Raw genomic sequence first — 27585 nt, forward strand, 5'->3', positions numbered from 1 at the left:
GAGACACACAAGAGAGGGGATGAACAGAGTCATAGGAATTTTCATGTTCACCCAGAAGCTCTGACCCATGGTAGAGGGGACTGGGTAGGAATGAACGCTCGGGAGAGAGCCTGTGGTGGAACAGGGAGGTAGAGAGGGGCATTCCAGGAGCAGGGAACATCGTGGAGGCTAGAACAGAGGCTAGAAAGTAGAATGAGGGTGGGAGTCAACAGTGGGTGATGAGAGTGGTTGAAAATGAGGTTAGAATGGTAAGCCGTGGTCAGTACGTGACTTATGTCAGCGAGTTGGGGCAATTTTGTAGGTTACAGGGAACCACTGAAGGTTTTCTGAGAAGGATAAAGATATAAATGTAATTTCAGCCATAGTAACTTCCTGTTCACTTTTTTCCTAATAATAATTTGTGGATTTTTTCTCACTCAACTGTGCCTGACATTTCAGACCGTTTCCATTACCACTCATGCCCAAATAGCTTTTCCAGGGAAGTGGAACTTAGCTAAACAACCACACTCTAACTGTCCTGAGGCCTGACTTTCCCTGGTTAAACTTAATCCCTGAAGAAATTAGAGGACAGTGAGCAATTGGCTACTCCAGCACTCTTGAGGCAACCCATGCTGAGCAATGGGTGAATGGTCACCTCCACAGTGGTAAGGCTCTTTATATTTTGTCAAGACGTTTTGCCTGGTAAGACCTTAGGAAAATCATGTAAACAGTGGTGTGCTGGTAAACGTTTAATAACTGGCTTCCAAGGGGGAAAAAAAGCCCTGATTTATAGAATTTGCCCATGGTATAAATACTCCCACCATGGCCAGTGTCAAGCTACCAATGTGAAGACACAATCAGCTCCATAGAGCAGGGAAAAACAGCTCCAGGACACCACTGCATGTAAATTTATTACACAACTACTGTTTGCAAAATACAAAGCTAGGCATGGTGAGGAAATATAAAAGTGAACTGCATAGGGGTCCCAAGCCCCCAGGCTTACAACTGAAAGCAGCTAGAACTAATGCCATGTGGAGAAAGGGCCTTGGAAGCAATACGACAAATGGTGATTTGGGTTTTCTGAGGCAGGAGGAAGCACTTCTGTCTGGAGGGACCTGAGAAGGCTTCGCCATCATTAGTCTGAGAGTTGAGACACAAGGTTTCAATACTCTGTGGAAGGATTTAAGTAAGTCATCTAACTCTTACTTTTTTGTAAAATTACCAAACTGGATTAAATGACTGCAAAATAGTTCCAACTCTAAAATTATGCTTCCATAATAATTAATTCTACCTTTACGTAAAACTGGAAATCTGCCCAACCGTTTCTACAGGATGGCCCCATTAAAATAAGCACGTTAAAACAACAATCAAGGTGAAACATTAATTTCTGCCTTCATGAGGAAATTCTCTCTTCACTCTACATAACCACTGAATATAAAATTTAACAGACCACGACTAATTATTAACACCTTTATCACTAATTGCACCTTCATTCTTAGCTGATATGGTTTTGAATTAAACTGTGCTACAGTGTTTATTTTGCCTTCAGCCACTTCTCAATTAATCTTGGCAACACTTGGGACTCTGTTAATGATGGGGGATCTAGCATGCTGCTTTAAGAGATGCAATTAAGAACTTAGTCTTAAAAATATATATAACTTGGATGTAATTTGCCTTTTTCTTTCTTGTGGTAGGCCAGGTAAAATGAATGACATCATGCAGAGATAAAGGAAAGAATTTCTGTGTGTGTGTGTGTCATTTTTTCTTTAAGATCTGAAAGTCTACCAAGAATTCTAGCCTCAAAATACTGGGTGGAGACCCCACCTGAAGGTAAGAGAGAAATGAAGACATGTGTAGCAGTGGATCACCTAGGGATCTTGTTAAGAGGCAGATCTGATTCAAGAGGTCCAGGGTGGGGCCTGAGATTCTGCATTTCCAACAAGCTCCCAGGCGATGCTGGTGTTGCTGGTCCACAGACCTATGGCTTTGGAACGAAGTCACAGAACATAATTGAAATTCCAAGCGAAAGGATGAGAATTCAATAACAAAATTTATCACTGTTAATGGAGACAGATAGCTATAAAAATTTTTTTAAAACCTCTGAGTTTGTGACATATACAAAAATCTGCTGGCCTGAGCCAGGCTGCACTGCTGCAGTGCATCCAGTGGGAGCTGCTGAACCAAGACTGACTAGCTCTTTACTCCTGGGGAGCCGAGGGAGAACCATCATTGGCTGATGACTTGTGTAAGCATCTTTCAAGGGCTGCCCATCACCCCTGAGGGGGATAACATACACATGTGCAAATGTATATTTTTGTATTCACATTGCCTTATGGGAGGCTCTAAACTGGAGAACCATTCAATCCACACAAACAGCAACACCATTGGAAAGATAATGATTTGAATAAAAACGACTAGCTAATTCTGATAAATAGACTAAAAGGAATGAGAGGCCAATTAGGGTGTGATTATGAGAGACGATTTCTGAATGCTTGACTCAGAACACTTGGACAAGCAAAAGATTCATCCTCACTTGGCCAAGAGAATGTGTGTTTTCCTTACGGCAGTCAGAGCTAATCATTCTGACGGTTCAGAATGGCCTCTTCCCCACCAGGACACGCTCCATCTGGCCACTTGCAGGGGGCCTCCAGGAACTGGGCAGATTTATGCAGAGTTGAGATAATAAGCACAGATGTGGCCGAGGGAACCCATGTGGCCAGTTAACCCTTCCAGGGAAGCATGTGGTAGGTGCCTGGGGGGCTGTGAGGTCAATTAGTTCTGCTTGGTCTCCCCATAATCTACCTCTGGGATTTTACTCAGGATTCAGCACTTGTCAGAGCTCTGGCTAATTTTGGAAAGTTGGGCCTTGCGAAAAATGAAAAAAGCCCGGTTTGAGATCAAGAACATGGGTGTTAGCATATCAATGGTGGTTAATGACTTGGACTCTGAAGCCAGGTTTCCTGGGTTTGAATCCCAACTCCATCACTTACTAATCATGAAACGTTGGGTAAGTTACCCAGTCTTTTGATGCCTCAGTTTCTTTAAACAGGGCCAGGACTGGGATGAGGCCAGTGAAGCACACAGGGAGCAACATTTAAGGAGACACTCTCAGGGTCGTGCAAGTGCTGGTCGACCCTGAGAGTGATGTCTCCTTAAATGCTCCACCCTAGGCCCAGTCCCGGCCCTGTATGCATTTATAGTAAAGATGATCCTTCCTTATAGGTTGTTGTAAAGAGTAAATGACTTAATAAGAGCAAAGGACTTAACAAGGCCTAGCATAGAGCGTGCATCAAACAAGTATTTGCTTTGGGGAAAAAAAGGTCTAGCTTGGCCATTTACTAGCTCTACAAATAACGGCAAATAACGCACCCTCAATTTTCTTACCTACAAAATGAGAGTACACCCACTAGGATGGCTATAATAAAAAGAACTGATACTAACAAGTGTTGGAGAGGATGTAGAGAAACTGAAACCCTCATACATTCCTGGTAGAAATGCAAAATGGTGCAATCACTTTGGATAACTATCTGGAAGTCCCTCAAAAAGTTAAATGTGGCGTTACCATATGACCCAGCAATTCCAATCTTAGGTACATACCCAAGAGAAATGAAAACATATATCTACACAAAAACTTGTACAGGAATGTTCATAATAGCTCTATTCATAATAGCTACAACCCACATGCCTATCAACTGATGAATGGATAAACAAAATATATTATATCCAAATAATGGATTATTACTCAGCCATAAAATGGATAAAGTACTGATACATACTACAACATTTATGAACCTCAAAAATATTTCAAGTGAAAGAGGGCAGACACAAACAAAAGGCCACATATTGTATGATTCCATTGTTATGAAATGTCCAGAACAGGTAAATTCATAGAGACAAAAACATGACTAGCGGTTAACAAGGGCTTGGGCGTGGAGTCGGGGAGTGGAATAGAGAGTGACTGCGAAAGGGTAGAGGGTTTCTTTTTGGGGTGATGGCAATATTCTGAAATTAGTAGTGATGATTGTACAACCTTCTGAATATACTAAAAACCACTGAATTATACACTTTAAATGGTGAATATTTTGGTACGTTAATTATATCTCAAGAAAGCTGTTATTTTTTAAAATAAGAGCATAAATAATTCCCATCTTATCTACTTACAATGATGTTGTAATGATCAAAATGAGGTTACTGATAGAAACGCATTTTTTAATCTGAAAGTAGTCTTTATCTTTTGTTTCCCATCATTTGTTTCAACAACCTTTATTGAGCAACTTCTTTGAACATCTATTGAGCATCATGTATAATGTTTCTCTGCTTGTACACATTTCCAGCCCTGACAACAACGTAAGTAAATGCACAGCCTCCCTCCCCCACGGTATGGCTCAATGACAAGAACTGGACCGTAAGGGTTCTGACACCAGGGCCCAGTCCCAGTTCTTCCAGTTCCGGATGTCTGAGGAAATTGCTGTTTCTTGAGATACTGGCTGCAAATAGCATTTTGGAAAGGGTAAGAAGCACATAAAATATTTTCCTTACGACAGGCTGGCTGTCATCCAGGGGCTCATTATGTGTGACGTTGTACAGCTTTGTAATGTTAATCATGACCAGCCAGTGTGATGATTCAAGCAAAGACACCACATCCAGTCTCCCTCTTCCCAACTCATGCACATACCCTAGAAATGTGTCATCTATAACCATCATCTGTAACTGACAACACCCACATTTCTATTGCCTGCCCAGACCCCTCTCCTGGGCGTCAACCACATATACCCAACTGACCTCTAGACTGGAGTCTGCTTCTCACCTGTGATATGCACCCAGATCACCTGGGGACCTCGTCAAAAAACAGCCTCTGATTCAGGAGGTCTCGGCGGGCCTCTGATTCCTCATTCGTAGTAAGCTCCCAGGTGATGCCGATGCTTGGGTCCTGGGACCACACTTTGATAGCTCCACCTACACATTCCCACAGACATCCCTAACTGAACACATTCAAGCCCAATTTCATCATCCCTCCCCCTGCAAAACTGTCCTCCTAGTTCTTCCTCTAGTCGCCACCACAAGAGTTCTCAAACTTGAGCAAGCATCAGAATCACCCGGAAGTCTCGTTAAAACAGACTATTGAACCCCACCTGCAGAGTCTGATTCAGGAGATCTGGGGTGGGATCTGAGAATCTACATTTCTAACAAGTTCCCAGGCCATGCTGATGCTGAAGCTGGTGATCTGCGGACCACATTGTGAAAACCACTGCTCTGTTTCACTCCCAAGCACCACACCACCCCCTGACTCTGCAGTCAGTGAAGTCAGTGACTCTTCAGAGCCAGTGGCTCTTCCACTCTCCCCACTTCTCTGTATTAAGTCCAAACTCCTTGGCTTTGTCACCCAGCCTGCACAACATGGCTCCTGTCGCATCTCTTGTCACAGCCCTGGTGTTGCGTGGACCACCCACATTACACTCCTTGGAGTTTCCCAACAGAACAACCCAGTTTATTTCTCCACGCTCAGCGCATGCTGTTTCCTCCTCTGCGCTGGCTTCCCCGCCATGTCCTGGAACAACTACCTATTCACCTTTCAGGACTTGGCTGAAGCATTACTTCCTCAATGAAACTTTTCTTGGTCCGAATCCCAACCCAACTCTCCACTCCGTTGAATTGATGTGCTTCTCCTTTTGTCCTTCCACTGGACCCCATGTAACTGTCACAACACAATAATCTTTTATAATATTTATTTGTTTAGTCTGCCTTAGTTTATCAGACCGTAGGCTCCTTCTGGGCATACATTTTATTTGTATTATATCCCTCAAACTAAGTACAATGACCGCCACATAGTAAGTGTTCAATAATTAATTGACTGCTGAGGGCCAGCCCCAGTGGCCTAGTAGTTAAGTTCAGTGTGCTCAGCTTCAGTGGCCAGGGTTCAGTTCCCCGGCATGGACCTACACCGCTCTGTTAGTGGCTATGCTTGTGCCAATGGCCCACATACTAAAAAATAGAGGAAGACTGGCACAGATGTCAGCTCACAGTGAATCTTCCTCAGCAAAAATAATAATAACAATAATAATTGACGGTTGAAAAACTGAAAAAACAAATGAATGAATGGCTCAAACAACTATTGCCAAAGGGAGGAAAATCTCCCCTTCCCATTATTGCATTTCTGTTATATGACATATTTTATTAAAAGACTATTAAACTATTGTGGCACTGAGGACAAGGCCACCTCGCTCTACACAGGAACAAAAGTCTCATCTATTGGGTGAGATGGTTCCCAGTATCAAACACCCAGAGAAGAAACAGGTCCTTGGAATGGAAAGGAGGACCCAGAATGGGCTGAGACTCAGTTTTATTCTCAGACGGAGGAAAGAATTAAGAGGTCAAGGGCACTCCATGCGTGCCTGTCAGAGCAGGAGAGCCACGCAGGCAAGGCTGTCTGTCAGCTGCTTGCAGCTAGAGGATGGCTTCCCACCTCCTTTCTTAGTTTCTAGTACAGGGTAGAATGGGCACACTAAGAACCCTGCCCTCCAGAAGCCAGGCTGTTTGTATTTCTTATATTCTCCATGTTTATTTCCCTTTTGTTTTCTCTTCAAGCTTAGTCAAGTCTCTGTGAGAGGTCCAGCCTCTCTCAGCTGTGCTAACATGAACCACACATGGGCCACAGCATCCAACAGAGCAGCAGCCCCTGGGACCAGCCTGCAAGCAACCCCAGGAGTCTGAGTGTGACAGCCCAGGGGCTGGGCAATGAGGCCAGTTGCCCCCGTTCAAGTGGAGGGTCTCCTGGTACTGCTTCATCTGGGACGTTCTGGGTTTTACAGCATTTGGAGAGGTGGCATTCCTTGCAGCAAGGTACCTGAGTTGAGTTGCTGGGCAAACAGAAATCAATTCTCCCATAGGGAAAAATGAGAAGGAGGTTTGTGAGATAGAAGATTATTTATTACTGGAGACAGCTCACAGAATCAGGGGTGGATAGAAGTCCCTGTACTAGATGTTGAGGAAATCGAAGATCCTATTGAATCTTGCTATACAGTGAATAATCTCCTCATGATTTAAAGGGATCCTTTCTGCCACATTTGTACTTGGCGCTGTCATTATATATCAAAACTAAACTCTTACCAAGACAACGTTTTGGGGCAATTTACCTGGCCAGTCTTAGCATCAAAGATAGGCCTAAGCAAGTACGGAGCTAAACCTCACAGACTCCTAGTTACAAAGGTGGAGGTGCTGCATCTGAGAGCGGCCTCTACACCAGCCTGCACCACGCGCACACCCCTCCTTCCTTTCTCCTCTCACTGAGGAAGCAAAGCATTTCCACTTGGCACTGTGAGCTCCCAGGGAGGGGAGGGAGATGTGATTTGTAATTACTATCAAGTGAAACGCTTTTTCCAAAATCCATTAGTATGACTAAATGCATTTTTTAAAGAGGTTTTTATAGACATTTTAAAAGATCCTAGGCGGCAGGAATCATAACTGGGAATTATCTTCCCAAGTGCTTATAGAGGCACACAGCAATGTGGGCTCAAGGGTCCTCAGTGTGCCTGCTGCGCTGGCCAGACATCTGAAACAACCCTAGTAGGACAACATTTTGAGAAACTAGCCAGCACATTTCTCCCTCTCAGTAATCCCTCCCCCCCCACCCCCGCCCCGCAAGCTTCTAGAATGACCTTGATAATTTCAGTGCCACAGAAGAGAAGACCCAAACCTCACACAAGGAGAGAAAAAGTTTCTTTAGAATTTGAAAAACCGAGCTTTGTCTGTCAAGAGCCAAAGTCTGCGGCATGGAAAGCAGAGGTATAGTTTACACTCTAGAGTATGAAGAAAGCGCTAAGACCTTGGAATGATTTCCTCAAACCAAAGGAAATTAAGCATTTGCCTAGCAGGCAGATGAGAGAAGTACTGAGAGGCAGTAACCGGAGATTAGGCCGGTATGCTCTGGCCTGGGCTGGGGTGCAATGGAAACTCCGGATTCGTTTAGGAGCCTGAAAACAGAAGGGACCTGCAAGCTTGTGGGGAACCCGGGTCCAACATGGCACCCAACCAGGACACAGGAGGGAGAGGCCCACCTGCGTGCTGGCGGGTCATCCCGAAGGGGTCTTTGTGGTTCCAGCAAGAACAAGGAATACACGGCCCTCGGCGACTGGAGGCCAGGAGAGTACATGTGCAGATTTCAGCCGCAGTTACTGCAGAGGGTGGGAGGCAGCCAGTGAGGCAGAGTGGACACCTCGCTTCCTTCACCAAAACTGCACAGAAGCCCCTCATCTGGGCAGCCAGGTCACCCCCAGGGAGAAGGGTAGAATGAGATGAAGAGGGAGAACCCTGACTGACCTGAGCATAAACCCTGAAGTGATAACACTTACCATCAAGTGTCTGAGCATCTGAGTTTCCTAGAATTGGCAATTTTCCTGCAGCAGCAGAAATAGAGGCTCATGAACCAAGTCCAGTTATAGAAAAACAAATTGCATTTTGCATATCTGAGTTGTGATTATAAATTATAAATCTGAGACATACCCTATGCATCCTTAAGTAGGAGAATAAGGAGCTAGTTAAATTATGGTACACTTAGATATTGGAGTACTATGAAGCTGTTTAAATGAATGAGGCAGATGTGAATATATGGACACAGAATGGTCTCCAAAATACACTTAAGAACAAGACACTAAAGACGGTAAACTGAGAATATCCGTGCTCCTGTTAGTGTTAAAAAAGAAAAGAGAAAATATGTCTACAGTATATGAAAATGCCCATATATGCAGGATACAGATGAAACTTTGGGCACTGGATTCCTTTGGGAAGCAGACACAACAGGGTGGAGTGGAGGCAGACTCATTTGTCATTTCTTATCATTTTGTACGACCATAAAATTTTTTTTTTGCCTTCTGCCCAGGTTTTCAATATATGAAAGTAATAGAAAAAAGAAAAACACTAAACTGTTTTCAACTGAATTGTTAAAAATATAACCATGGATGTGGAGAGGATCATAAGAAGCAAATGCAGAACCCTCCTGTCAGAACCCCCGCTAGGCTGTGCCTGTGGAATAAGCAACATCACAAAGAGAAACCAGGTCAGTAACCCTAACATTAAATGTGTAGACATCTCGCCTGGACATAATGTACCACTTATAAATAGGCGGTAGGCCCCAAAGACTGAGGGGACAGAAATAGTTAGGGGACAAAATATTCTTCAGAAATATCACTGTCAATAACTGAAAAGTCATTATATCAACAAAGGCCATCACCAGCCTCACACCCAGATGGAAGCTTTTTAGGGTCTGAATATGCCTGGGCAACACACCTAAGAAGGAATAGCTATGACTCTGACACCCAATCCAGCGTTGTTAGTGATGACAAACACCCCAGTGCATATTCCCAGGTTGTCTAACAGCATCCTCACCATCAGGTACCCAAGTCAGGGTCAGGGACCTCATGTACATTTGACTTCTCTCTCCACGGGACTTGTCTTTCTGAACACAGCCCAAGTCATTATCCTCTATTTCAAAAAACCCTCGTGGCTCATCTCTGCCCAGAAGATAGCTTAAATCTAGAAGTTTTTAAGGCACAGTCTGACGCCATGTTACATCCTTCCTCGTCTGGTCTCAGTCTATCTTCCCAGATTCAACTCCAGTCTTCATCTCCCTCCACCTGTCTTCTGCCCCGAACCCTAAATTTTCCAGACATAATGGATCACTCACCATTTCCCAAACACACTGAGCTCTTGTGCCTCCCAGGCTCTGCCTGGAATTCTGCCCTACTTATTTCCAAACTGGTGCAGCCTTCCAGGCCTAAAGTAAACACCAGCCCCCCTACCCCCACACTTCCGGACGCTTCCCCCAAACAGCGCTCTCAGAGGGTAGTCTGCACACCTCTCTGCCACAGCATTAACACCGTATCTTGGTAACATTGTTAAGTAAAAGGCCTGGCTCCCTCACTAGTCTTCTAGTTCTTCAGGACAAGGCTTGTCAGTTTCTTGCCCCTGTGCCCATAATCCCTGAGACGAGCAGTGGGTCTGACCCAGAGGCACTCTGTGCATGGCTGCAGAAATAACACATGTGAGAGACCACAGCTTAATTGCTCAGCATTTTTAACCAGTGGCTGAATAAAGGTTGCCTCTTAGACCAATTAGTAGAGACGAAAAGGCTCTGAGTTCCAATAAGCAAGAAGTCAAGCCAGCCCCACACATGTGAGTGGGAAGCAAAGGGAGTTGGTGAAATTAAAAGTCGGTAGCCACTGACCACCTAGAGAGACCTAAGGGTCCAAACTTTAAGGGAGCAAGAATGGGAACAAGCAGCAGCTGAAGACCGGAAACATGCATTTGCCAAGGAGCCACATGATCCAAGGAAAGCTGGACAGAAAGGAGTCTGCAGCCTACAACTGGAAAGAGAGCCCAGTGTTCCTAAAACTCGCCCTGTTCCATTAGGATCACTTGCCAAAGGGAGAAGGGCTAGCATGTGCTAAGTTCAAAGCGGCTCTGAGTAAACGGTTTAGGTTGAGTGCATATGTCTTCTTAGAAGTTCAGAAGACTGAAACTCCTGCCAGCACTGTTCCAGGCAACAAATTATCTCATGTCTACAGAAGATAAGAGGCAAAACTCGGACCACTTAGGGAAATAAAAATTAAGATGATGAAAACAAAGCTTTCCTGGTTGCCTACTGTGTGGCACACACCATCACAACCATTAGCTGGTTTGACCAGATCTGCTGCTGTGCCCCAGAAAGTATGTAAGGTCTGCATCTAAAGCCCAGCATGAGAATCAGCTGACAGGTTTGCTCTGAGCCTGGAATAAGGCTTATAAGAGGGAGAGAGGTGTGAGGGGGAAGGGGATGGGGGAGGGACACAGGGAGAAGTGTTGAATTTATTCTAATAAAGAGAAAGGAAAGAGGTCTTTTCACAAATGGATTCAGGAGCACTGCCAGGAGTCAAGAAGCAAGCAACCTAGCAAAGGAAGCAGAAAAGTGGTTTTGGAGCAACTCTGAGCTTACAAGGCCCGCTTTGCACCAGGAAGCCAAGTTTCAAGAAGACCCTATCCTCAGTGACCCACCCACTGGCCTCCCAGGAGATGAGATCCATAGGGCTGTCCCGTTAACACCTCCCAAAATAAAACCGAGTAGTAGCCTTCAGAACAGAACCAGTCCTTCTGGGGCAATGATCGTAGGAGATGACTTAGACTCTGATTCCAGATATTGCCATCACTGCTTCCCCTTGTCTAAAGGATGGTGCTTGAAAATCAGCCAGGATCCCTCAGAAGAGGTCATGTCAGTACTCACTGGTGCTGCTATGCGTTTGAGTGACCCTGGGGTTCCAAGACCAATCTTCAGGTGCCTTATTCAGTGTGGGCCCAGAGGGATGGAATAAGGACAAGCGAGCAGGTGTTCAAGGAAACCAATTTCAGACCAAAAGAAAGCAATGGTGTCCAGTGGCTGCAGGGATGCCACTTACAGTTGAGCAGGTTATTCACTGAACAAGGACACCCGGGTGTTGAAATTCAGTGTGATGAATCTGGCCAGAGGAAGAGGCATCTTTTTTGGATTCACATAAAGGTGAAAAAATGAGCTGGTAGAGGTCCAATAGAGAGGCATTTCCAGTGAGATTACTCAGAGCAAAGATGATGGCTCCACCCTGTTGAGTGCTGGGCAGGGCATCCCTGAAGATGAGGAGGGTAAGAGAGGAATTGGGACAAAGGTGGTAACATGAGACGGCAGAAAGAGCCCAAGTATTCCATCAAACAGGCCAGATCAGCCACCTATTACCTGTGTAATCACAGGTAAGTCATTCCACATCTTTTACCGCCAGCCGTAAAATGGGGATAACAATGCCCACCTCAACTGGCTGTGGAGCGGATTAAATGAAATAACAGAGGTGAAGTGCCTAGCACAGAGCTTGGCCCTCAGCGGACGCTCATGAATGGTGATTACCACAACAGCTGCACTGTCCTGAAGGTGAGAGACACACAGCCTCCAACCTTGACACGCGTGGGTCACTGCAGAGGGAGACAGCCAAACTCGGGCTGAGCAGCATGGAGAAGGCTTTGCATGAGAGAACAGTAAATGCATTCATTTCTCCAGTGTAATTGAGAGGAGGCCTCTTGGGAGTCAGACCTGTTGCTGGTGTGGGTTGTAATCTGAACCTGAGCGGCCCTCCAGGACTACAGGGTTTAGGGGAGAACAGATGAGATTACCTGGGGGCACAGTGCCTGGCCAGGGCAGGTGCTAAGCAAGTGTGAGCTCCTAACCCCTCTCCCCTGGGGACTCTCCAACAGTGCCCCCTGCCCCAGAGGCTGACCCCCAGCAGGCTGAAGCAAGCTGAAGAACTCTTTTCTGTAAGTTCTGCTGAGTTCATTAATACAACAGCAATAAGGATTATAATGCAACTTACATGTCTTCATCATCTTTTATGTGAAAGGCCCATGGAGGAAGCAATGCTATTTCTCTCATATTCTGGATGTTTTCCCAAGCTGAATTTTTATACTACCTTCTATGTGTCTACTTGCCATACATCACTTCCTTTTTTCTTCATTATAATTATAAAATATTTCAAATACAATAATCATGTGTGAGAAATGATGCATAACTTTCTTTCTTGCCTTAGAGGAAGTTATTTAGGTGCAAGTCTGTCAACCTCAGTTCATTGAAGGAAAGAGGGATTTGTCCGAGAGTTTTACTTCATCCCCCAAAATATCTAGCATCGTGTATTTAAATTAGTAAATTCAGGATTCAGATAGCAACAATTTATTGAACACCTGCCAAAAGTTTTAGGCATGTTATCCCATTTAACCATCAGTGCAGACACCTATTTGATATGTAAGGAAACTAAGTCTAAAAGATGTTAAACATTATGTCCAATCTGTAAATCTGTGTGAACAGATATTATTGTAATATTAACAAACGTTACTGAATGAATGAACGGTAAGCCTTAAGGAGCTTAAACAGCTGCAATACAGTACAACTGATGAATACAAATGCCATTCACCAAGGATTAGAGCGATGGACTGTTTGGAATAAGAATTTACTGGAAAATAGGGGGAAAAATTACTGTTTCCCTCCAAATCCAGAAAGAAAACATTTTCAGTGCTAGCCCACAATGAACTACGTTCCAATCACTGAGGAAAAGAGAAGTCTTAGCTAAATGCTGGATCCACACAGCCCACAGAGGACAAATGTTTCTGTGTGAAAAAGACTCATAAGGGAATAAAGAAAATATTGTGTGCCTGGAAGTCAAACCATAGGGAGGAAAAGGAAGGCTCTCGGAGCTGGGCCTGATCTTGACCTGGGCCTGACCTAGCAGCCATTAGGGTAAAAAAGGCATCAAGGGGCAGGAAGAGAGAGTAACACAGCAGTTAAGAGCAGGGTTTGGAGCCAGACTCTGGGCCAATCCCTATTCTGCAACCTACCAGCTCTGGGACCCCAGGCTTGTCACTTTGTCTCTCTAAGTGCAGAGTTCTTCTCATCTAAAAAGGAATAATACAGATACTTTATGCAGAAGAGTCCTCTGAGGTTTACCTCAGAGTCTGACACCCAGGGTGTTAGATTCCTAGGGTGGCTGTAACAAATTACCACAAACTTGGTGGCTTGAAACAACAGAAATTTGTTCTCTCACATTTCTGGAGGCCAGAAGTTTGAAATCAGTATCAATGGGCTGAAATCAAGTTGTTGGCAGGACTGTGCTCCCTCAGGAGCGTCTAAGGGAGAATCTATCTCCCTGCCTCTTCCAGCTCCTGGTGGCTGCCGGCATTCCTTAGCTTGTGGCCCCATCACTCCAATCTTCAAGAACAGCATCTTCAAACCTCTCTCTATTCTGCCTTCACATCACCTTCTCCTCTGTGTGCCTGGGTATCAAATCTCCCTCTGCCTATCTCTTATAAGGATGCTCATGGTTGCACTTAGGGCCCATCTGTATAATCTCAGAGGATCTCCCCATCTCAAGACCCTTAATCACATCTGCAGAGCCCCCTTTTCCAAATAAGTTAGCATTTACAGGTCCCTGGGATTAGCACCTGATATCTTTGGGGGGGCCAATACTATTTGGGGGTCCATTACTATATGGGGGGCCACTACTCAGGCTCCCACACACAGGAAACTCTCAATAAACATTAGCTGTGACTGATCCTGTTACTGTTAATAGAGACGAGCCAAAAGAACTATACATCCAAGAAAGGGCCTATGGATGGGTGAGAAGGTAAGGACTCAAGAGGCCCAGAGGGGCCGTTAGCACTCTACCACGAGAACAAACAAGGAGGCCCTAGCTGTTGCCCACCAAACCCTCTCACGTGCAGGCAAATTACTTAGATCCACAGTACAGGCTCAGAGTGGCAGTGGGAAGAGTGCGGATGTTGGGGTCAGGCAACCCTGCATTCAGATCCCACTCTGCCCCTTGCAGGAGCAGGATGCTGGGGATTTCTCTACCCTCAGCTCAGTGTCCTCAACTATAAAATGTGGCTACTTGAGGCTCAGATAACACATGTAAATTATGTGAGACATGTAGGTGTTGTAAAAATGGTTGTCATTACTACAACTGAATCAGCAATGTGTGCAGAAAGGATGAGTAAAGGAAAGGACAGTAGCCTACACATACAGGAAATGTCCCTGCTCCCATCCTTGCAAAGGCATCTCAGGATGCTGCCAGACGTGCATCCAAGGAGAAGCCCTAAGGGTCCCAGAAGCAAAGTTGAGATTCCCCCTCTGGGACACACACATTGCAGTCAGGCTTTTTCCATAGCCCACCATATCTTTCTTCTGGAACCCGGAGTTATGAATGACTTGGAGGGGGTTCAACAGCAGCATTCTTATGGCAAATGTGATCTTTGTTCTGATAACTAATGAAATACTTCTGACACTTAATGAAATGCCACAAGAAATGAACAAGGGCTCTTTGGAGCCTTGTCTGAGATCAGAGTAACTCAAGCTTAAAATCTGGGTCCAATCTTTCCTAACTTACAGGCAGAAACGTACATACCAGTGGGCCCAGCTCCACTACACACGCTCTCTCACTGAAAAAGGCTAGGGTTTCCAACTTAGAAACCAAAGCATATTAAAACACCGTTTATCTGGTTAGCATCAACAGGTAAGTTCTTGCCAAACAATTCAGGAACTAAGTGGAAATCCTGCTTCAGAAGGTAAAGAAAACTTGCCTTGCAGGAGGAAAACAAAAAACACCAAAAATGTGAAGTGCGCATTTCAAACAGATGTACCTGCTTTCTCTGTGAACTGCCCAGGATCGCCAGGGAGATTTTCCAAGGAGAAACACAGACAAGGCCAAAGATTTCCCTTCTCCTTGCCATGTGGTTTCTGCCCCTCTGTATGAAACAAGACTCCCTAGGTATCGACTGAGGGTCAGGAAAATGGCATGTGGCTTTGTGAAGTTTAATTAACAGCAATTTCCTACCCAGCATCACGAAGAGGCCCACTCAGCTCCACGGGCCCTCAGCACAGAAATAACGTATTGCTCCTGAGTAATTAATGATGAAATGCAAATAGCCTCCAAAGAGTGCGCAGGAAGGGAGGAGCTGAAAAAACAAATGATTCCTACCCACAGCCAGGGACAGTTCCCCAGGGAGGCAGGAATAGGGGGGTGGGGTAAAGCCTGTGATCTAGGCCTGATCTTGACCGTCCTGCTTCATAACAAATGAACATTTCAAGCAAAAACACACAAACACACATATGCACACACATACAAGAAATTACAGAAAGAGACACAGGTTCTAAAACACAAAGACTATCTAGTCAAGGATAATAAAAGAATCAAGCCATCTTGTTTGTGAACAATGTCTTCTGTTTTTTGGGTTTTTTTTTTTTTTTTGGTGACGAAGACTGACCTCGAGCTAACATCTGTGCCAATCCTCTATTTTATGTGGGATGCCGCCACAGCATGGCTTGACAAGTCGTGCTAAGTCCCTGTCTAGGATCCAAACCTGTGAACCCCGGGCGGCTGAAGCAGAGTGTATGAACTTAACAACTATGCCACCAGGCAGGCCCCAATGTCTTCTGGTTTTTGAAGTCCACATTTTATAGTTTAGATTAAATGATTCCCAAAGGTCACCCAGTAAGCAAATGAGGCAGCTGAGGCAAGAAGTGGGGTCTAATGACTGTAGCCCGGGACCTTCTCCAAGGTAAGAAATGAGAATGTTTCCAATGAAAAAGGGCCAAGGCCCAGAGGGAGATGACAAGAGAAGGTCAGACACATTGACGGCACTTGTAAGAAAAACTCACGTCATGAGACAGAAGTCTGAACAGGGCGATTTGAAGGGTTGCGATGTCAATACATCTTGAGAGAAGAAAACCATCATATTCCAGAGCGGGTCTGAGAAGATGTCTGAGGGCTGTGTCTCCAGCCACCTTCCTCTCTTTCCATGGCTTTGGATGGCAGAATGGTGGTGGGACGTTTAGAACAGCAAGTTGGGCCTCAATAACTCATCAGTATCTAGCAAGCGACCTTAAGGAATGGAATAGGACCCCTTTATTTTACAAAGCCTGTAAACTAAAAGCCAGAGAAATGAGGTGACTTGCCCAAGATTAAAGCATCTGTGAGAGTTGGGACCTGGACCCTGGACCCTGGACTAGGAATACAGAGCTCCTTATTATACGCCAGTTGCCTCGGGCATCTATTATCCTTAACTCCATTACCATCACTGTCCCTGATTAATACCACACATCCAAAGAAGATCACTGAAGGGTAGGGTGGGGATTGCGTGGCTTTTCTCTTCTTTTTTCTGGTAAACAGTACTGCTGAATTTCCCACTGACAATAACCAGATGTGACATGGAGAAGTGGCCGGCAGTCTTACTAGCACAGAAATTGTCCTGTTACTTGGATATTTTCAAGACTCCTGAAATGCAAGTACTCCTATGATAGGCTGGATAATGTTCCCCCTACCCCAAGATGTCCACATCCTAATTCCTAGAACCTATGAATCTTACCTTTGTGGCAAAGGAACTTTGCAGGTGTGATGAAGTTAAGGATCTTGAGATGGGAGATTACTTTAGATTATCTGACAGGTCTTCATAAGAAGGAGGTAGGCAGATGAGAGTCAATGAAGGAGATGAGATGACAGAAACAAGAGTTTGGAGTGATGGGAGGGAAGGCCTCCCTGCCAAGGAATGCAGACAGCATCTAGAAGCCAGAAAAGGGAAAGAAACAAATTTTCCCCTGAAGCCCCCAGGCGGAACGCAGCCCTGCTGACACCTTGATTTTAGACTTCTGACTCCCAGACTGTAGGAACAAATCTGCACTGTTCTACGCCACTAAGTTTGTGGCAAGTGTACAGAACCAATGGGAAACCAACACACCTATTACAGCACTAGAGGAGCAAGTCTTAGCTCCCTGGCCAGTCCACCCTGTCTTCTGAGATTTACAGAGATGGGGCAGCATAGCCAAACACCTTGAGAATCACAAGGGACCTAAGGAGCGATTTAGACCAACTACACACTGGAGACACTGTTTTGCTTTAAAACAGAAAAGAGTTGGTCATCGTGTTTATGGGGGTTGTTTTTCTCAAAGAATTTCTAGCTCAGTCCCCTCGAGACTGCTTGATAGGCCCTCCCAGGAAAGGAGCCTGTGGGCTTCCCCGTCTCGCCTGGACGCTCCCTCAGATACAGACAGTGCTCCAGCCCCAGCAGCCCATTCGACTTCCAGATCCAGATCCGGACATGCTCACCAAGCCTCCAGGCTCAGCCCTGCAGTCTGCTTCCTAGGGAATGCCCTCCACACTCCCTCACTCTGCTAAAATCCTTCTTCCTCAAAGCTCAGCTCTCTCGTCATTGCCTCTGTGAAGCCTTCCCTGGCTCTGCAGTCCTCTCTCATCCCTCTTGTCCCTCCCTGCACCCTGAGCATCCCCTTCAGAGATTCCTGGGCACTTGGTCTTGTGAATGTCTGTTTGCTTGTCTACCTCCCCTACCCCACCAGCACGAGCCCCTTGAGGACAAGGAAATTTTCTTGTTCCTCTTGCGTCACCAAACCACTGCCATCTCCCATCCATACCAAGTACTTCCCAGCTCTTTGCCACTGAGAAGGGCAAACTCATCCTTCAAGGAAGTGCCCTTCACCACGAAGTTACCTTGACTCCCCAAGAATTAGATCCACCTCTGGCTCCCACAGCCCTCTGCTCATCCCACAGGTAACATACTCATCACACGCCAGTATGGTGGGTATCCGTGGGCTGCTCCCTCATTCTACGTGGAGTCCTTGAAAACACACCTCCTTTACCTGTCTACCCTTCTGTGTCTAGCACAGTGCCTCGCTCACAGCAAATACTCAAGGAATGTTGAGTGAACTAAAATGAAAGCAGAGGGCCAGCCCCATGGCCAAGTGGTTAAGTTTGCACCCTCTGCTTCGGGAGCCCAGGGTTTCGCCGGTTCTGATCCTGGGGATGGACCTGCCACCGCTCATCAGGCCACAGTGAGGCAGCATTCCACATAGCACAACAAGAAGGACCTACAACTAGAATATACAACTACGTACTTGGGGGCTTTGGGGAGAAGAAGAAGAAAAAATAAAACAGCAAGAAAAAGAAAATAAAAGTTCTCATCACAAGAAAAAAAATTTTTAATGAAAACAAAACACAAGAAGGTAACGCCCAGGTCATCTCTATCAATTAAGCCCTGCGATCTCACCCTCAAAAGCAAATCCCTTTATGTGAAGGATTTGCAGGGTCGGCTTCTGACTATAGCGAGTTGGTATTTCCTCTCAGCTTCCCACATAGACTTTGGAGTTCATGCTGGAGACGGTGTCAATGTTACCATGTAAGACTAAAAACTTGGGGGGTAGATATTGAAGAAAGATCTCACTTTTTTATATCAGAGAGAAAAGTATTAGTTTATCAAACTTTGTACTTTGAAAAAGGCTTTCCAGAAGTAGTAGGCTAAGAGGAGCATGATGTAGCACAGACAGGTTTCTTTTCCTATTTTTTTTTCATTTATTTGTTTATTTTCAGATGTGCATCATAATATATTTCAAATTCTGTGAAGATTGCATCATGTTCACCACCCGAAAACTTTAGTCCATCCCCTCACACGTGAGCTTAATCACCCCTTTTCCCCTCCTCCTCCCCCGTTTCCCTATGGTAACCACCAATCCAATCTCCAATGCTATGTGGTTTTTTTTTTGTCGTTTTTATCTTCTACTTATGATTGAGATCATACAGTATTTGACTTTCTCCGTCTCACTTATTTCACTCAGCATAATACCCTCAAGTTCCATCCATATTGTCACAAATGGCTGGATTTCATAATTTCTTATGGCTGAGTAGTAGTCCATCGTGTATAAATACCACATCTTCTTTATCCATTCGTCCCTTGATGGGCACCTAGGGTGCTTCCAAGTCTTGGCTATTGTGAATAATGCTGCAATGAACATAGGGGTGCAAGTATCTTTATGCCTTTGTGTTTTCAAGTTCTTTGGATAAATACCCAGCAGTGGGATAGCTAGCACAGACAGGTTTAACCCCTGACTCTCTTGCCTTCCTTCTGTATGACCTTGAACTAGACATTTTCTCTCTGACCCGTGAGTTTATCATCCATGAATGGAACAGTACTGGTCTACCACACCAGCGGTCAAGACAATGACATGAAATGCTGCGTGTAAAACGCCAGCCAATGTGCTCAGCATGTGGGAGGCATCCTGCCACCTTCACTGAGTACCTATGGGTGGCCCCACACTGTGCTAAGCACTTTGTACGAGTTATCCAATTCAAAGCAACCCAATGAAGCAGGTGTATTATTATCCTCATTAGGAAAAACTTAAGCAATGTCAGCAGGACACACAGCTAATAAGTGGCAGAGCTGGGCAGAGAAGCCAGACCTATCCATTCCAGAGCTGAATTCTTCTCTATCATGCATTCTGCAGCCTCTCAGGATGTGTTAGCTCCTGCTCCCCCATCATCTGAAGGTCTGGTTAAGAGACTGAAAACAAATAAAGACCAATATTTTGTTTTAAATCCAATAATTGAGAACAGACCACAAACTGCTCCTGAGATGCGGGTCTGCACAGCTTGGGCCAGAGCACCCCTGACCCAGCGAGACTACCTCCCAACAGGAGAGTAGCCAGACTCCTCTGGGATGTTCTCGGAAGCCCACCCTCCGCAGCCTCTTTCTGACACCTGAGGGATATGACACACTCCACCCAAGGGAAACAGCATCAGAGATTTTCACAGTTGTGACTTTCACGTCCTGGGCTCCTACAAGAGTCTCCAGTGGATGACAGTTTTCAACTTGCAACGCCCACTGGGGAATGGGAGGAGTGCTCCCTATCTTGAAAACCTTTGAATCAAAGCCATCAAGCATCCCATTGCCCAGATGCCAGATGGTTCACATGTGTAATGATGAGGAAAACTGGCCTATGTTGGTGAGTATAAGGAAGCCCAGTGGGAGGGAATAGCTATCTGTTAGTAGACTCTTTGGCAACCAGGGCAGCGAAAACGTTACCTAAAGTCGTCCTCAAATAGGAATGGGTGCTGCTCTCATCTCCTGCCTTTGTGGAAGCAGAATTAAACTGGCCAACAGACATTACAACAGGTTTCTGTAAGGTTCTGTACCTAGACTCTGGACAGCAGGCACTCTCTCTGGATGCTGTTGTCGCTAGACATTGTGGGAATGGAAAGAAATTTGTCTGGTTTCCGTGTTACAAAGGGGAAGGTCCTACAGGAACAGGGGCTCCTTACAGCTTCCTCCTGTCTGCAGGGACCCATTTCCAGAAACTGAGGGGAAGGCTCTCCTACTAAGCGGTGTCTTTAATTTCACAGGTGTGAGTTGCTGCACCGCTGCATGCGCAGCCTGACTCCCCTTCTCCCCCACCTGCCCCTCCTCCTTCAGCCATCACAAGGACACAACCTTGGGCACGGAGAGGGAGGACTTGGTTGAGTGCATCATGGAAGCTGCTGGCCCAGACCCGCAGGCTGACTCCTCTGCAAGTCGAGAGCCTCCCCAGGCTGCCACCGCTCTGACTAAATCCCAGGGGAAGGCCACACTTTATGGAGGGCCTTTCCAAGCAGGCCACACAGAGAAAGGGCAGAGGGCAGGGTGCCGAGGCCCTGGGAATCCCTGCTGCACACAGGCTGTGCTGCCCAGAGTCGTTCCCTCCTGGATTAGACCTCAGTTCCTGGCTCCCTGTCTTCCTATGCGGTCCCAGTTCTCTACCTGATCCTTCCTGCAGAACCACAGTCCTAACTGGAACTCTCTAACACACTAATACCCAGCCTTTAAACCCATAATGGGAGGCAGAACTACAATTTATTGGGCAGTTACTATAGGCCACGAAGTATGAATATATTATCTCATTTAATCACTCAACAATCCCATGTGACAGGTATTATTACGACTCTCATTTGAAAGATGAAGCCCCTGAGGCTGAGGGAAGTTCTGTAACTTTCCTAAGCTCGGGATCCTTGGGAGAGCTCCAGTACTGACACGCTTTCTAAGGCTTTTAGAGTACAATTTGTAGTGTGTGTGTGTGTGTGTGTGTGTGTGTGTGTGTGTGTGTGTTTTAATGAGACAAAGTTCTGATATGGAAGCAAGTGGACTCAAGAAGTTTTCAGATATATTCCAGCTAAGTCAATTCTATTTATTCATCAAGGTTGGGTTCAAATCCTACTGTTCTGTGCAGTCTTCCATGACTGCTCCATCCCACAAGAATTTCCCATCTTCCTGAACTCTAGTCACATTTTTACTGTTTTCTGGCAAGTGCAGTTTTTCTTGTGTTTGTCACTGGCCCATCACCACTGAGTCACACCCCCAAGGAGAGGGACTGTAGCTTCCAATGTTTTTGAGGCCTCTTGGTGCCTACGACTAGATGCAAAGATTTCCCTCGGTAAGAGAGCTGAACATGGCAAGGAAGAAATGCAGTTCATGTTAAGCCTTGACTACCAAATCCCGCCCACTCTCAAGACCTCACTAAACTGTCCACCCTCGAAGCAGCCTTTCTGACCACACCTGCCCAAAGCAAGCAGGGTCACTTTCAAAAACACCCATTTCGGCAAAAAGAACTTTAGTGCTGAACTCCAACAGACCTACTTAGAATTCTGGCTCTGTTGCTTCTGAAGTGGTGATCTTAAGCAGTCGCTTCATTCCTCTGAGCCTCAGTTTCCTTGTCTGTAAAATGTGAATAAATGTACCTGCCTCCCAGGGTTGTGTGAGCTGTAAATGTGCTGGTGCATTTGCTATGGCGGCTGCACCTATAAGACATGCTCCAAAATGGCGGCCACAGTCATTGCCATTACTATGTCATCATACTGCCTGTGTGGAAGGCATTCACATACATGTCTTTCCTAACGTTCTAGAGCAGTGGTTCTCAAACTCTGGAATACATCAGAATCATTTAAAATGAAGCTACCTAGGTCACACCACAGACTACACAACAGAATCCCCATTAGGCAGGGGGGACAGTGGGGACCAGGTAGCTCTACTTTTAACAAGCCTCCCCATCCCACTGCAAGTGATTCTGATGTGTGCTCACCAAACTTGGAAAGTTCTGTGAGACAATATTCGATTCCCAATTTCTTTTCCAGGGAACCTTGAGGCTCCAAAGAGGTACCTCCAGACTCATGGTTCCCAACTTTGGGCACAATCCCCAGAGATTCGGATGTTGGTTTCGGATGTGACCAGAGTGTCATGATTTCTAAAAAAATGAGCAGAGGATTCCAATGGGCAGCCAAGGTTGAAAACCACTGCTCCATTTGATCTAGACCCTGGGGTTCTATAATGATGCCTCTGAGGATGGAAGCAGAGCAGCTCAGCTTTTGTCCGTGTGACAAACTGAGCCTCTAAGTAAGACCGATTTCACAGAAAGGATTCTCATGCTTAAAAAATAGTAAGTTTGCAACCAGCTGCTCTAGTCTGTCAGTAAGAGCGTTGAGGCCCCACAACTTGTTTTTTATTCCCCTTTCTGTTGGTCACAGGGCCTTACAACGTAGTAGATGCTTAATAAATATTTGTTGGAAGGTTGAATAGTTTTGTTTTTTTGTTATCTGGCTCCAATTAAGTTTTCAGTTGCCTAGCATAACAATCTAACAGTTTCTTAAACACCTAAGCCCGAAGAGCCTTCGCCTCAAACCTGAAACAGAGAGTGCGGCAGCCAGCCATCTGCAGAACATGCTGACATTTCTTCTGGGGTCACATATACTATGCAAGTTCCTAATGACTGATAAATATAAGCAAACGTGATTTTCGTCAGCTGGGAAGAGCGTGACATTTGTCAGCAGTGCGGGCCTCCCAGACTAATATTTGGATTGTTTCATCTGAAACTGTCAAATTACAAGAGCATGATAAAAATTTGCAGGAACTTTATAGTAAACAGTAACTGGCCCCTTGTCAATAAGTTAGAAGAAAAAAATTTCCTGCTGCCAAAACGCGTGGGGCGGAATGCCTGCAGCCCAGGCCGGCAGCCAACACGAGCCTGTTCCCTGGGCAGCTCTCCTAGGTTCTAACCACAGAGGCTGTAAGAGAAATCCCCGAGTACTCCAGCGATCTGGGAGTCAGCGGCATCTTCGAATCGCAGCTTTTCCAAGGCTCGAGGACTCCAGGTAGTAGTTTAACCTCTCAGGGCCTCAGATTGCTCGTGTGTAACATTTCCTTCATCAGATCCTTAGAGCCATGACTGTCTAGGTTCAAATTCCAACTCTTCACGTACCAGCTGTGTGGCCTTAGGCAAGTTACTCCACTTCTGTGGGCTTCAGTTTCCTCATTCCTAAAATGAGGATAATATTAACATCCATCTCATGTCAATGTAAAGAGACAGGAACAGTGCCTGGTATAGAATAGGCATTCAATAAGCCTTAGCTACTATAAATCTGCAATTCTGCAACCAACAGTTTGGAAAACCAAGTTTTTGTCTCTCTCTCTTTTTTTTTTAAATGTTTTTGTCAGTTTGGTGTCAAAACTTATTGGGCAGCAAACCTGACCTTAATGGACATTAAGGTCCATTAAGTTCTATTTATGGTCTTTTTTTATCCTACCTGATGTAAACATTCATGTTGCATTGCAAAAATAATAATGTGTTTGATAATGGGATGCTGGCCCACACCACAGAAGGAATGCCATTAATATGTGCACTATGCCCTGAATTACCTTTCTAAAATCTCAACAGTTCTGAATGGTGAAACACACTGGCCATAAGCATTTCAGATAAGAGACTAGGGAGCTATGTTATTACGGTTGGGGTTGGGATGAAAGGAGAGAACATACATCAAGCCCTCGGCACTAGGACTGGTAGCAGACCCTAGTCCCAGAGTGATGTTGGAGGATGCTTAGCTTTTACACAAGATGAGAGAAAGAAAGAAGCATACTCTCCCAGCTGATCTTTCTCTTTTACTCTCCCATTGACAGGACATGCCAGGCCTCGAAACTCACAATTCTTCACTTCTCTCTTCTATCTACCCAAGTTTGGTTTATTTTTCACAATTCGTCTAAAACACCTTCTCTGTGAAATGGTCCTCTCTCTCCAAACTCCTACTGATCAGGTCAAGAGCATGCAGCTGGGGAGGGTAGAGGGGTTCCATCTCCTACCCACCTCCAGGTGTCTGGCAGTGACAGCCCACAGCAGATGGCTGAGAAGGACTCTCATGGTAGCATCTAACCACAGTGGGAGAGGGTGGCCATCGCTGTTGATGTCTGAACTGCAAGTGACAAGAGGGGCAAGGCAGCCCACCTGACACGCATGTGCCCTGCCTGGGATGGGCATTAACTTGGCTTGACGACTAAATTATACATTTCTTTAGCACAGAGAGCATATCGTACACTTTTTGCTCTTCCTGTAAATGTTTGTTTGTTGTTGTTATTGCTTTTGTATTATTAATACAAAATATATTAACATTCTCTCAGACTCCTTCATGGACCTAGGGTACCCAACAAATATTGTTGAATGCTGAGGAATCTGTAAATATCAGCTAATTCACTGACAAGCTCTCCTCAGACCCTATATACCTGCCTTTCCCATGGGCACTGCCTAGTTTGGCATATTTATGCCGGCCTAGCCAGGGCAGGCTCTTTAGAGCTATACAACTATTTTGACACCACTGTGCCATCTCTGGAGTTTATATTTTATAAGACTCTAAAAAATGTCTAGGTCCTTAATTAGATCCTCAAAGCAGTGTGCTCACTCAAAATTCTTTGGAGAAACTTTCTAGCAAAGTTCATAGAATCCTGAAACCCACAGCCAGGGAGCATCTAAAGCTCCAGACATCTAACCTGTCCAGTGATTAGAAACTTCTATCCGCTCTTGGATTAGAAGCCTCCTTGTCTTGTGTCCTCAGCTCAGATCCACACAGCCTGTGGCCAGATCTCTCTCTTTCTCCCTGCACCAGGGGAGCACTGGAGCCGAGGTCTCCCGGCTCCAGGTCCCCTTCTACTTTCACTTCGCTGCAGGGCCTCCCTAAGGTTGATGTCTAAGGGCATTCCTAGAATTAGCTTCACTTTAAAGACTATTCAGAACCTCAGAGTGAGGTGGGAGTGGCCTCAACGCTTTACAAGGCTGCAAAATAAATCAAAAGATGAAAGGAGATATGTGGAGCCAAGAATTCCTCCCCACCCGGCAGAGCAACGCTTCAGCCCCGCAATCTAGTGCAGCGCGCGCCGCACATCCAGGCAGGATCAGGGACAGTGGTGGGAGGGCGGGGTGCGGAGGGCGTGTACCTTCTCTCCGCCGCGGGCTCGCGGCCGCGGGGCTGCGGGTGCCGGCTGCCCCGCAGCACTGGGCCCTGGCGGCTGGCGTTGAGGCCGGCCGGCGCGCGCGGCTCCTCGCGGCTCCGGTGCAGCGGCACCGACGTGCGCACGGCCGACACCACGTGGCCCGCGAAGGCGCGCGCGGGGACTCCGGGCCGCGGGCCAGTGCGCGCGCGGTATGAGCCGGGCAGGCAGGGCCGCGTCTGCTCCATCACGCCGCCGCTGCAGCTGCGCGAGCAGGCGGACCAGGGCCCCCAGGCGCCCCAGACGCCCGGGGCGCCTCCGCCGCCGTCCTCCTGCGCGCCTTCGGCCGCCGCCACCATCCGCTGCGGGACCTGCGGAGACAGAGACTGGTTAGGGGACCAGAACACCCGCTCCTGCTTCACCCTCCAAAGCTTTGGATAGCCTGAAAGGCTTCTTCATTAGGCACAAGTCGGCATAGGGCCTGTTTTAAAATCTGAAGAACGAAATGAACATAATACGGCCTAGGTTATATTTGTCTTTATACCAACACTCATGAAGTATAATTTTATTTATTTTTCAATGGAGGAAGGGACACAAAAGCAAAAGACCCTAGGGCCCACAAAAGTCCTAATTCGGTCCTTGCTTTGGGTACCATGGCCTTGGAGAGTTCAACATGGTGCCCTCACCTCTTACTGAGGCTTACCCCCCAGGAGTCCCCCTTAACCTCCAGCTTAGGTCCTTGGGCTTCAGGCCTCAGGGACTTCCCTTAAGCTGCTGGGAAGGCCGGAAGCCCCGTGTCTCCAAACAATAAAGGCAATGGGACACCACAGTTTAGAGGCCCGGCTGCAGAGCCAGGTGCCTAGTGTCACATCCCTGTCACCACTTCTGGCAGTGTGACGGGGAAGTTTCTGAACCTCTCAGAGCCTCACTGTTCTCAGAAAGATGGGACTTCATAAGGATGTAAAGAGATTTGAGCCAGGTCATCCTTGTGCCTAGCAGGGAGCTTGGCACTGAATACATACTTGTTAGTAACCATGATGATAATTTTTCCTGCTTCCATGGTGAATCAGAAGTGAAAAGTGTCAGAAAGTTTTACGGTTCTATCCAGAGGGTGATTCTACATTCCCATTCGTTTAATTGGTCATTTCACTGACACCTACTATGCCAGACACGTGCTAAGCGTGGGTACACAGCGTTCCTTCACTCTGCAGACATGCTCTGAGCACCAGCTGTATGCCAGCACTGAGCTAGGCCTGAGGGCAAGGAGCAAAGCATCCCAGGTCCACAGAGACAGCCTGGACCCCGCAGCAGAAGAGCTGTGTGCAGCTAGTACACGACTGGGGGAGGCTCCTGGGGAACTGGCTGCCCTGACTGAGCGGGGTGAGGAGGGGGTGGGGTGAGGGTTTAAGAAGGCCACAGAGGAGGATCACATAATAGCTGTAATTACTCAGGCGCCCACTCGGTGCCAGGTGCCAGATAACTAGGGTAATCTCTAGTCCTCACGGCAGCCCTGGTTACTGCCATTCTCACCTTTCAGAGGTAAGGTTTCACAACTGAGGTTCAGAGACTGTGACCCGCCCCACTCATGGTGCTGCAGCCGGGTTTGGACTCAGCTCCCAGTACCTGCAGCTCCAGCACTCCCTGCTCTCTCCCAGCAGACAACTACTCTTGCACTTCTGGATCCTTCTCCTGGAATGTCCTTCCTACCCGTCAGACACTGAGCGACACTATGACTTTCCATAGAATGTGGGTTTTCACTGAACCTCGGGCTTTCATCTGAAGTGCAAAAATGCCTCCAGACTACCTTGACTTTTGTTTGTTTTAGATCTTGGGTTTTGGCAGCATTATTCAGCCCAAGAACTCTAAGACCTTTTACAGTTGCCCTTCTCCTCTGTCCCCACAGTACCCCTGAGCAGTGAGAAGCTCCAGGGATTGTGTTCCCCTTTGTATGAACAAACCTGAGAAGCCTGAACTCCTTCGTAACCACAGGGAAATGAGAGATGGAGCTAAGATTAC

At 46.3% G+C, this 27585-nt stretch overlaps 1 protein-coding gene across 4 annotated transcripts in view; it reads right to left on the reverse strand.

The window, feature by feature from the left end:
• The window catches only part of THSD4 (thrombospondin type 1 domain containing 4), a 552284-nt gene that overhangs the window by 439387 nt on the left and 85312 nt on the right, over positions 1-27585 (reverse strand). For all 4 annotated transcript variants that reach the window (XM_070621956.1, XM_070621972.1, XM_070621963.1 and 1 more), the window contains one exon: positions 25576-25940. In XM_070621956.1, coding sequence (XP_070478057.1) covers positions 25576-25940 — 365 coding nt within the window. The remainder of the gene's footprint in view (positions 1-25575; positions 25941-27585) is intronic.

Source organism: Equus przewalskii, chromosome 1 (assembly GCF_037783145.1).
Source record: "Equus przewalskii isolate Varuska chromosome 1, EquPr2, whole genome shotgun sequence".
Lineage (NCBI taxonomy): Eukaryota > Metazoa > Chordata > Mammalia > Perissodactyla > Equidae > Equus > Equus przewalskii.